This window comes from Silene latifolia, chromosome 10 (assembly GCF_048544455.1).
Source record: "Silene latifolia isolate original U9 population chromosome 10, ASM4854445v1, whole genome shotgun sequence".
Taxonomy (NCBI): domain Eukaryota; kingdom Viridiplantae; phylum Streptophyta; class Magnoliopsida; order Caryophyllales; family Caryophyllaceae; genus Silene; species Silene latifolia.
Genome location: NC_133535.1, coordinates 89,930,314 through 89,942,158, shown reverse-complemented (window position 1 = coordinate 89,942,158; position 11,845 = coordinate 89,930,314). Strand labels below are relative to the sequence as shown.

General features: G+C 35.7%; 1 protein-coding gene across 3 annotated transcripts; it reads left to right on the top strand.

Moving 5' to 3' along the window:
* Positions 1-2,430: 2,430 nt before the first annotated feature.
* Positions 2,431-11,707, top strand: LOC141605726 (7-deoxyloganetin glucosyltransferase-like). 3 transcript variants are annotated; one of them, XM_074424607.1, is made up of 4 exons: positions 2,431-2,833; positions 9,094-9,144; positions 9,884-10,237; positions 10,562-11,707. In XM_074424607.1, the coding sequence occupies exons 3-4, from the start codon at positions 10,216-10,218 to the stop codon at positions 11,524-11,526; spliced, it is 987 nt and encodes a 328-aa protein (XP_074280708.1). In that variant the 5' UTR covers positions 2,431-2,833; positions 9,094-9,144; positions 9,884-10,215; the 3' UTR covers positions 11,527-11,707. The 3 variants fall into 3 exon arrangements, with proteins under 3 accessions (XP_074280708.1, XP_074280707.1, XP_074280709.1); XM_074424606.1 differs by lacking the exon at positions 9,094-9,144; XM_074424608.1 differs by lacking the exons at positions 9,094-9,144; positions 9,884-10,237.
* The last annotated feature ends 138 nt before the right edge of the window (positions 11,708-11,845 follow it).

The window sequence follows — 11,845 nt, the reverse complement described above, 5'->3', positions numbered from 1 at the left end:
GGTCAAGAGAGTAAAGTGTGTAAACTAAACAAGTCTCTTTATGGACTGAAACAAGCACCTAAACAGTGGTATGAGAAATTTAACAACACTTTAATAAGTAATGGCTATGAGGTTAATCATTCTGATTCATGTGTTTATTCAAAGGTAATAGAATCTGATTGTGTGCTCATATGCCTTTATGTTGATGACATGTTAATACTTGGTAATAATTTAGAGGTAATAATTAGAACCAAAGATTTTTTGTCATCACAGTTTGAGATGAAGGACTTAGGAGAAGCTGATGTTATCCTAGGAGTTAAGGTCATCCGAAACTCCAATGGAATCTGTCTAAGTCAATCTCATTATGTTGAAAAAGTGTTGAGAAAGTTTAACTGCTTTGATGATGTGCCTGCCAGAACACCATATGATCCTAGTGTAGCATTGTGTAAAAACTTGGGCAAGAGTGTTTCCCAAGAAGAGTATGCTAAAATCCTAGGTAGTGTGATGTTTTTGATGAACTGTACTCGACGGATATTGCTTATGCGAGTTAGTAGATCGAGTCGTTATACACATAACCCTAGCAATGAACACTGGAATGCTCTTCGTCGTTTACTAAAATACCTGAAAGGAACAATTGACTTATGTTTGCATTATAGTAAAAATCCTGCTGTGTTAGAGGGATCTTGTGATGCTAATGGGTTGCGAGTAACGATGAGATCTGTTCTACTAGTGGTTATGTCTTTACCATGGGTGGAGGTGCTATATCGTGGAAGTCTTCTAAACAGACTTGCATTGCACGCTCTACCATGGAATCTGAGTTCATAGCTCTTGAGTTGGCAGGGCAAGAGGCTGAATGGTTGAAAAACCTTTTAGCTGATATACCAGTGTGGGGCGGACGGCTAACACCGGTCTCCCGCTTTGTGACTCGCAGAAACGACAATTGGTGTTGCAAAGAACAGTGTCTACAATTCGAAAAAGAGACATATTCGAATAAGACACGCTGCAGTTAAACAACTCCAAAACAATGGAGTGATTGCTTTGGACTATGTGAAATCCGAAAACAATCTTGCTGATCCCTTTACTAAAGGGCTGACTAGGAGACTAGTCGTTGATACGTCGAGGGGAATGGGGCTTAAGTCCTTAGGTCAAGAGTGAGACTTGACTAAGTCTAAAGCTTCTATTCCTATGACATTGTATGATTCATAGCCTTAATGGTAATGCTTTTGAGACGCACTTGATGAATCATACACCAGGTTGGACTTAGATCCTTAATGACTCATGTGAGAAGTGCTATTGAGAAGCACTTGAGTCACCTACGTAGGTGTAACGATCATTAGACTATGAGAAGTCTTCTGAACACATCTATCAGTACCGAGGTAAACGCATAACTCTACAAGAGCGCGTTGCACTTTCGCGGAACGATCTAAATCTGAAGGTATGATATGTGTTGTGGGGGGTATCGACCGAAGCTCAGCTAGGAATTCAAATCGCAAGATATTCTCTCGCTGTAAGTAAGTTGTTTCCTCATTTCACTAAAGTGTCAATTCAAGTCGAAAGATATTGATACCTAAGTATCCAATCCTTCCTTTACCCAGGAATTCTTTTTTCTTTCTCTCTGGCGCCCCTAGTGGGGGATTGTTGGAAATAGGGGCTACTTTGAGCATAGTCTTTTTTCCAATTTGTCCCACATTGGTGAGGAATAGTGTTTGTGTTGTGTTTATATATGACCACACTCCTTACCATATCACTAGTGGGTCATGGGAGGCTTTTGTGGAAGCTTTGCGAGGTGCTTAATTCAGCTCGCACACGCGCTGCGCGTGTGCGTGCCGTGCGTCCGAGCCGAGCCGGCCCGGCCCGGATCCGGATTCGTGATTCGGGATTTGGGATTTGGGATTTGGCAATCGTCTGCGGCGGGCTTTGCCTATCTTTTTGGGCCAGAACCGACCCGTTTGTTTCTGTTTTGGACTGGAGTGTCCAAAGTGCTGTTGGTGGAAGACTGTATGATGGGATGCTATAGTCTTTGCGCTCTTTAATCCCTACCACATTGCTTTGGTGGGATGCTAGTCTTTGCTCTACATGCTCCTTTATTCCCTCCCATACGCGGTGGAGCTTTCCATCAAGTGCAAAAAGACTCCCTTCCACTAATCTTTGTTGATCTATTTTTGCTATAAATAGATCACTCTTCAGCATTCAACAAAAAAACAACAGAATAACAACATCTTCTCTCTGCTTCTCTTCTCTTCTCCTCTATAATTTCTGGGTAAAGAAATACTTTCTGTCGTTCCAAGTCTCACGATTCCGAGTGGGCGGCGGTTGGAGGCGTAGTGTTATCCTTGGGAACTACGGCACTAGCCGATCGCCACCACGGTCGTACCGGAATATAGTTTTCAAGGCAGTGGCTTCCATACCACGTCACTACTAATCGGGTTATATCTAATCTTTCTCATTGTTACTGCAATTTACGAATAACACGAGTGTCTACTCCATTCTCAGGGTCCCAATTCCCTCGACGGTTCACCTTCCTTTCGCTTTGCTACCTTCCCGGATGGGCTTCCGCCTTCTGACACCACTCCCAACCAACCCCGCTCTCCTGAATCTCTTGTTCGTTCTTTGGAGCGAAACTCAGCCCTAATCTTCCAAAAAATCCTCCTTAAATTGATTGAACCTAAACCATCATCGGGAACGCCTCCTGTCAGCATTATCATATCCGATGCCTTTCTTTCTTTACCTCTCCATGCTGCCCGGGAGTTTATCGACTGTCCGATTGTGTTGTTTACGGCTTCTAGTCCCTCTTGTTTTTTGGCATACTCTCAGTTTGATAATCTTCTAGACAGTGGCGTTCTGCCTTTTAAAGGTCCGTTTTCAGTTTGTCATGACTCATTTTATTCATCGCCATTGTTAGTTTTGGTTTTTTTTTTTAACACCTTCAATCACTAGTAAAGTGTAATAAGAGATTTAACAAGTAATTGGACATGGACTAGTAGCATAATTGAACCGGGATTATGCGTATTGAAGATCGTGATAAAGTAAATGGGAAAAAAACAATGAAGGGGACTGAGTAAATTAGTTACTGTTACTCCCTCCATGTCTATCAATTATTTGGAAATAGATCCTCTCCATTACCTTTCTCTCCATTTCCTCTCATAATCTCTTAAAATAATAATTTTCCCTTTTACTTATATTTTTCCTTTATTTTTATGCGTAAATTTAGAACCGTTAGATGTTGTCAAAATACGATCCGAACCATTTATAAGAACTTAGTCTCTCCATTTCTTTTTAGGAAATAGAGAGAAAACGGACACCAATTGTTTCGTCTCTCCTTTTCCATTCAAGTGAATCAAGTCCCCTTCTATTCCATCTTTTTTTTTTTTTGGTATATTTCGTCCAAATTCATTTACATAAGGGTAGTCTATTTTGTGTAATTTATATTCAATTCCTTAGTTCTTGTACCTAAAAAAAGGAACAAATAATAGACTTGGAGGGAGTATTTGATGACAATTATTAATTACTCTTAATTTTATTTAGAATCGCAAATAATAGTGTTTTATTTATATATATTTAGTATCCTTTTTTTATATTTATTATATTTTTTTTATAAGGTAAGTAAACTAAGGCAGACTCCCAATTATTATATAATCAGGCTCAATTCCTCAATTGTATCAAATGAGTTACTTCTAAAATGTAGCCCATTGTTTTAGTTTCACTTGTTGTGAAATAAAGGGAAGAGAGAATTAGGGAGAATTGTAAGAGAGACGAAACTGTATTCTTATTCCATTATGAGGGGGTATATATACACATATTATGGGAAGAGTTTCCATAAGATGATCTAGAGTTATTCTAAGATATGAACATCCATATAATAATATTTCATAACACTCCCCCTTGGATGTCCATTACTGAAGAAGATGCCTCGTTAAAAACCTTCCTACAAAAACCTGTGGGAAAAACGCTAGTGAAGGAAAAAAGTACACTAATCTTCAAACACGCATAATAATAGCTGCCTCGTTAAAACCTTTCCATGGAAAACCCAGTGGGACAAAACCATGGATAAGGAAAAAGAGTACAACGCGTGTCTACTCCCCCTGATGACTACATAACTTGATGTATCTTGAAATGATCCATGCTCTGACATTGCTTCTTGATGATCGTTGAAGTAGTACCCATTGTGGTTGATAAACTTGAATCTTCACTCAATAGAAATCCATGACAGCTTCGATATCATATTTCTTTGAGAACTCACAGTCTGGATATAATCATTTCATAATAACTCTTTGATCTTCATTTCAAAATAATACTTCCGTAATAGTGATATAGTTTCTCCTCAATAAACGACATAACATTATATGTCTAAAATAATTGTCATCACAACAATCACGATGACATGACTATAGCCGAAGGGAAAAAGAGTGTAGCCGTCATTCCTTAATCTTTGTCTTAAGGAGAATTAATCCGATAATTATTGAATAAATCATCCAATACCTTTGAACGATTTTCTTTGCTAAACCACATATGTATGGATTGACATTCTCATTGTAGATTTTGACTACATTATGTTTCAATCATTATGGTACTTCTGGACCATAAACTAATTTCACATGTTTAGCATGAAGCTCATTTAAATCATTATTCTCATATGCTCAAACTTCAGGTTGAGACAATAATTTCCTTCAAGTAACTCTATAGGAGTTTGAATTTTCCATTTTGGAAATAATCACGATAACCTTTTAATCGTGTCGTAGGGGTTCATATATAATCATGAGTTCCCAAAACTCAAGTAATAAAACATCATCATTTGAGGATCGTTTATAAGAGGCTCCTATAGGGAGTTATCCTCGTTGGAATATCTCATAAGATAACATTTCTCCTTTTTAAATATTTATCAAAATATAACAATATAATTAATCATGTGCATGCGATATGTAACTAATTCTAAACAACATTCTAGAACAATGCAATAATGTATATTATATTAAAATAAGATGCAAATGATTAGCTTAATCTCTAAATGCACATGATGACTCGATAATGCAAATTGCAAACTGTACAGTTTCTTTTTCCAATATTCATAACTTAAATTAACTTTAGGTCAATGAATGGACTTCAGGTCCATGAGCTCATTCATGATCCTTGATTATGTGTCGACAATAAAATTAGACTTATTTATAAGATCTCCATTATCTAGTCCATTATATTCCGCGCGCGCAAATGCATATCGGTTCATTAACCATATCGATATAATTTCAACATCTCGTGATATTGTCAGTACTGAATTAGTGATATCTGAATATATATATGTGGTACCATTCCTCTTCTATATAGGCCATCTATTATCATTCAGATATCTATGTCACTTCCGGGACATCCAAATTTCCTTACTCCATAGGAGTACCAACTGCTCATGCTTTCCATTTTCTTATTACTTGAAGTATGTGAAACGATATGACTCTCACACTACATTTCACGTGTGGATATTGTTTAATTGGCAAGAATCTAATTTTTCATTACATATATTTTCTATGACTAATTTATAGCTCGCTATACCACATATAGGGCTAATCTGTTTATAATTAAATCATAGATTTTAATGTAACATATTACATTTTGATAAGGTGATCAAAGTGGTATCATAATACTTCTTCATAACCAAATGAATACTTCATTTCTAATTCCATGAACCTCTACTTGATGTATTTCATATTGAAAACAAACCGCTGAACTTCTGGTTCAGTTAGGGATGATATACTTGTTTGTTTTTACCAGCTTTTCCTTATCATTCTCCCCCTAAGGTGGTAAAAACCATAACCACCTTAGACCTTAATTTCTCATATCACCGATAAGAATTTATAGAGGCATTTTTGTACATTAAAAAAATCTTTTGGGGAGTAACATATAATGCAGTTGGATTTTAAATGTGCTGAATCACAATGCCCTTTTCCGAGACTAACGATTCCATATAATAATCAAACTGTGATCTCCAATGTTAAATATACTCGGTCTTCGTGTAATGTCTTGCCTTTAATATATTTACACGAGAGAGTTTCAGCACTTATGTTTTCCATAGGATAAACTTTAGGTTTATCAAAACGGGTATAATAAGATCCCGGATGACCTTTATTGTCACATTTGAATCATTTCTTGTCAACTTTCTTAGTTGCCCACAATCCAGGGCAATCTTTCTTAATATATCCAGCCAGATAAATGTGTGACATAGGACACATGTGTCTCGTATATGTAGGCAAGACTCAGCAAAATTCCAATAGGGAATAATTTTCATATAAAAATAATTATATCATAAGATCAATAATTATAATCGTCAACATATTAAAGTCATTATTAATTATTCAAAATATACAATGCTAAATAGAAACATTATAATATGTGATTAATATTGGCAGACAGTTGTAAGATTGTTTTTTTTAGACAATCATGATGAAATTAAAGAGTTAACAAAATTGAATGTTATGTAATAACCAAAAACAATAATCAGAGAATACGTACTCTTATAACAAATCAAAAGCAAGAAAACCAATAGCTAAAAATGGGTAATTAAATAAGATCATTGACCCAACAAAAATCATAACTTTGAAAACAAGACATGTAATCAAGCACTTTATGCAAAACGTGTGACATGTAATCAAGTAATTATTTACATGCAATCCACTTGATCTAGAATTTTATACCATGTTCTTACACTAATTTGATTATAATAGCTCCCCTTATTATTTTCTAATTATAATCATAAATTACATCAACAATTTTATATCCATTATTAAATATCAACTCAAACAAAGATGTCAAGAAGTATTATAAATCAAACTAACCTACAATTCACAACCTCTAAATGGACTAAATCATGAAAAATACCTAGACAGACTCTCATCTCTTAAACAAGTGGTCAGGGGTTCGATTCCTAACTCTTGCGAATGAAAAAGCCAAACTTGGGAGGGGTCAACCCATTAAATTGCCTTCAGTACCCCGAAGGAGATTGCCCCAACTGTCGGTAACGGATACTCCTGGCCAACACAAAAAAAAAAAATAGTGTTGGGACAAACTATTCAATATAATTTTTTTTTCTTCTTCTTTTTACATGAATCAATCATCACACGAACTATTCATTATGTAGTTCATAGTATAACAAGAGTTAGCTAGAATATATAAACATCTAAAAACATGGCATGACCCAAAAATTTTAGTATAGCTACCACATATGACGTATACAATGATAATATTTGTAAATATTATGAACTTCGGGCTATAATACGATTATCAAAATTTCAACCCATAAATAATTTTTCCTTTCTCATATCAAGCTTTGAGTATATGAGTCTCACATGACTTTTATGAGATATTTCTTTTATGAGATATTGTCATTTCTTTAAAAGGAAAATTTTGGCTCAATAAGGTCACATCATTAAGCTTAATTAAAGCTTATTTAATGGGCTCATCAAATCCGCATTATTAGGCTCAATACAGGCCACAACATTAGGCTTATCATAATGCCATGTTCTCGATCTCTGTTACCGGCAGAGTCTTTATGAGATGTCACATTCACCTTCAAGAATGGATCAAAATTCAGATTCATTATATTGTTCAACTTCAGGTGAACAAGAATCATTTCACAAATGAATTTGTCCTTAATAAAGACTACTTCAAACTCAATTGCAGGTCATAAAATAATCATAGCTGTGAACTTCTTGCCACTACCATTTACATGTGAACTTCTGGTCACTTAATTACACTTCTACAATATGAATATATTGTATTGATGAGATGGTGTCAAAATTATACACCTTTAAAACTTTGAACTTCAGGCCAAAGTTATAATGTGGACATATTCTCTCATCTCTATAAAATAAATCTTTTGGCATTTCGGACCCAAAAGTATTGATATGCCCTTTTTTCCAAAACTCATATATCTCTTATAACAAATATTTATTTTGAGATACGAGAATCAAAACTTTAACATAATTAAACAAAATAAAGTAAGTAATACTTTTACGTATATGGAAGAAATTGTGTAAAGGAAAACTTACCTTAACTTATCTTGGATGATACATGGTCGTCGTTAATTTCATGCTCAATTGGTTAGGGTTTCGTGCTAATAATGTGTTGTGAAATAAAGGGAAGAGAGAATTAGGGAGAATTGTAAGAGAGACGAAACTGTATTCTTATTCCATTATGAGGGGTATATATACACATACTATGGGAAGAGTTTCCATAAGATAATATATTCTAGAGTTATTCTAAGATATGGACATCCATATAATAATATTTCATAACATCACTCTGTTTGTTGAGCCGGTTTAAGGCTTTAGGCTAACATATTATTTATTGTTGATTAAAATGGAGTTGGATCCTTTTTTTTATTAAATTATAAACTATTCATTTAACTGAAATTGTAATCCTTTCATTAAAATTATACTCCCTCTGTCCTGGTCATTTGTTGTCCTTTTCCATTTTTTGGTGTCTCAGTCATTTGTTGTCATTTCTATTTTAAGAATGAACTTGATGAGTAATTTGATCATTCTCATCCAATTTGTTCCACTTGTCATTTAGTTATTGGTCCTCTTCTCTTTCCCTGGTCTTTGTGCCAAAACCAAAGGACAACAATTGACCGGGACAGAGGGAGTTTAAATTACTCGTATAATCTTTTCATTAAACTATAAACGCTCCTTTCTAGAAAACAAAATTACAAACTATTATCACTAGCTTCATGACAAAATATAGTTAAAATAATTTGAGAAATTTATAATGATACAACTAGCTTCTTGGTAAAAATGTTGTTTTCACTAAAATATCAAAATGATATGATTTGTTGCTTTATTATTTTTCTCGTTTCAATTATTTTTTTTCAAATCAAAATGTAGGGATGAGAAATTTGAAAAATTAATTATTGTCGATTAAAAATCTATAAGTAATACATTGCAAAATAAAACTCTATAAATACTAAACATGCATTGCATGAGATCTATACTAATTTATATTGCTTTTTTTTTTTTTAAATCCAAGTCCATTTTAGGACTCGAGGCTGGAACACTTTTATCTAGTCTAAGATCACCCGACTGGCACCTAACTAATTAAACCTGATGAACGGGTCATGCTGGATGATTTCAGGTTTGCAAGATTTCGAGTTAGATCAGGTTGGGTTGTGTCTTTTTGGGCCGGGTAATTTTCAGGTCTCTTATTTTCTAGTTATTCAGAGATAATATTCAATGTCTAATAATAAACATTTGCCCTGGTCAATTTGGATTACAAGTTAAGTTCGGGTGGGTTGGATCGATTTTGTCAAACACACGTAGCTACCATGCACCTCCCCAATAAGAAGAAACCAAAACTACCCCCGTGACTTAGTCAAATTAATTATGTAATGTAATTAGACCTGTAAAACGGGTCAAATGGGCGGGTTACGATTTTGGTCATTTTGGATTCGGGTAAAATACGGGTCGGGTCTATTTCGGGTTTAAAAAATACGGGTTTATACGGGCCGGGTTTATACGGGTTTCAGGTCGGATTTAGGGTCAGAACGGGTCAGATTAACGCCTTTTTAAAAAAATTCATTTTCTTCAATTATACTTATAAACACATAATTATTCTTAATTTCTTTTATTATCTAGTTTAATATATGATATTAGTAAGATAAAAGATTTTTTGCCTAATATTTTCAATATCACACAGTTATACGAACGGGTATCGATACGGGTTTTGAGTCGGATTCGGGTAAAAAAAATGGGTCTATCAACATCTCTTTTCTGTCAATTTTTAAAACTTCTTTTATTTCGTAATTCCTACCATTTATTCGTTTTTTCTCCTTTTGCCCGTCTTAGTCAACTTAATTGTTACCATTCTCGCCATCACCACCTCGTCATTATCATCATTACCATCACTAACTCGCTAACTACAACAGTGAGACTCAAATAAGATGACAATGATGACGTGGCATGTGATCCGAGGTGATGAGGTGGCAATGCTGACGTGGAGTGCTGTTCCACGTAATACGATGAAAGGGACGGTGTGGCACACTCTTCGAAGTGATGACGTGGCATGTGATCGAGGTGATGACGTGGGAGTGTCGACATGGAATGCGGTTCGATGTAACACGGTGAAAGTAATGACGTGGCACACACTTCAATGTGATGACATGACATGTCGCCTGAAATGATGACATGGCAGTGCTGACGTAGAATACAGATCGACGTAATATGGCTAAAGTGACGGTGTGGCATACGCTTTGATTTGATGACGTGGCATATGGTTCAAGGTGATGATGTGGCATTCCGTATATATACATATCTTTCCTTCAAATTTTATAAGTCAATACCTATTGACATTTTAAATTTTAACGAAGATATATTGCCTTGACCCAACGGTCAACCCGTTATGGGTCGGGTTTCGACCCGCTATTTACAGGTCAAAACGGGTTCGGGTTGAAAAAACCGGGTTATTTACGGGTCGGGTTACGGTCGGTTTTCGGGTCGGGTCATATTTTGACAGGTCTAAATATAATGCATGTAACGCTATTGATTGAATTTGTGCATGTGACATTTAAATTAGTTACATATAATATTTTGTATTTCTGTTACAGATGCTGACTACATGACAAATGGCTCGCTGGATGTTAAGTCAGATTTGGAGCCGGCTAGCATGAAAGGCATGCGGTTAAGAGATCTTCCAAGCCATGTAAGAACTACAGAAAAGGACAACCCAGTATTTGGGTTCATAAAACGTATCATTACAAGGTGCAGTTATCGACCCATAATATTTAATACCTTTAAGGCCTTAGACCATGAGGTGCTCAAGGACTTGTCTGAGGTCCTAATTGGCCCAATATACACGGTCGGTCCATTGCAGAGCCTATCAAACAACCTAGCTCTTCATGAAAGTGAAGGGATAAGTGACATTGGGTCCAACATTTTGAAGGAAGATTCACAATGTCTCCGATGGTTAGACTCACAGAACCCTAATTCTGTGGTATATGCGAGTTTTGGAAGTACCACCACAATGACAAATGAACAACTCATTGAATTTGCATGGGGTCTTGCAAATAGTAAGCACCCATTTCTTTGGGTTATTAGGCCCGATATTATTATCGGGCAATCAGCTATCCTACCAGTCGAGTTTGAAATGGAGGCCAAAGGAAGAGGTATATTAGTAAGTTGGTGTCCACAACAGAAGGTACTTAACCATCCATCGGTTGGCGTTTACCTAACACACAGTGGATGGAACTCAACACTCGAGACTATTAGTAGTGGAGTGCCAGTAATATGTTGGCCATATAAGGGAGACCATCAACCTATAAGTTGGTGGTCTTGCTATAAGTGGGGTATTGGCAAGGAACTTGACATTTTTGTGAAAAGGGATCAAGTTGAGAAGCATATTAAAGAGGTGTTGGAGGAAGAGAAGGGCAAGATGTTGAAACTGAAAGCAATGGAGTGGAAACACTTGGCTGATGAAGCTACAAGTTCAAATGGGTCGTCTAGTTTGGACATTGATAGATTCATCGACTATGTTGCCTCTTTACACCATGTAGAGAATGGTTTAACCATCTAAAATTGTTTAAATTATATGAGTGTCGATGTTGGTATTACGACTACCTCAATTGGTTGTGGGCTTGCTATGAGTCTATGACACGATATGTGGTCTAAATTATCGTATAATTCATGATTAAAAACCTTTTTTTTAAGTCGTTATGCATGGAGACCCATTAAAAATCTTTCTTTTATCCGGAATACTTTAGACCATGACTCGTGTTTATGAATTCAAAAAGTGACGATTTCTTTTTCAAAGAGTTTTTTTATGAATATTTTTTTACCGAACAAATTTAGAGTGACCATATGTCTAGGTCACGAGTTCCAAACTCAAAGGTACC

Excerpts from the sequence above, each read along its gene's own strand:
- LOC141605726 (XM_074424606.1), top strand. The coding sequence starts at position 10,216 with ATGACGTGGCATATGGTTCAAG. Across the intron at positions 10,238-10,561 it reads GACGTGGCATATGGTTCAAG|ATGCTGACTACATGACAAAT; the intron begins GTGATGATGTGG and ends TTTCTGTTACAG.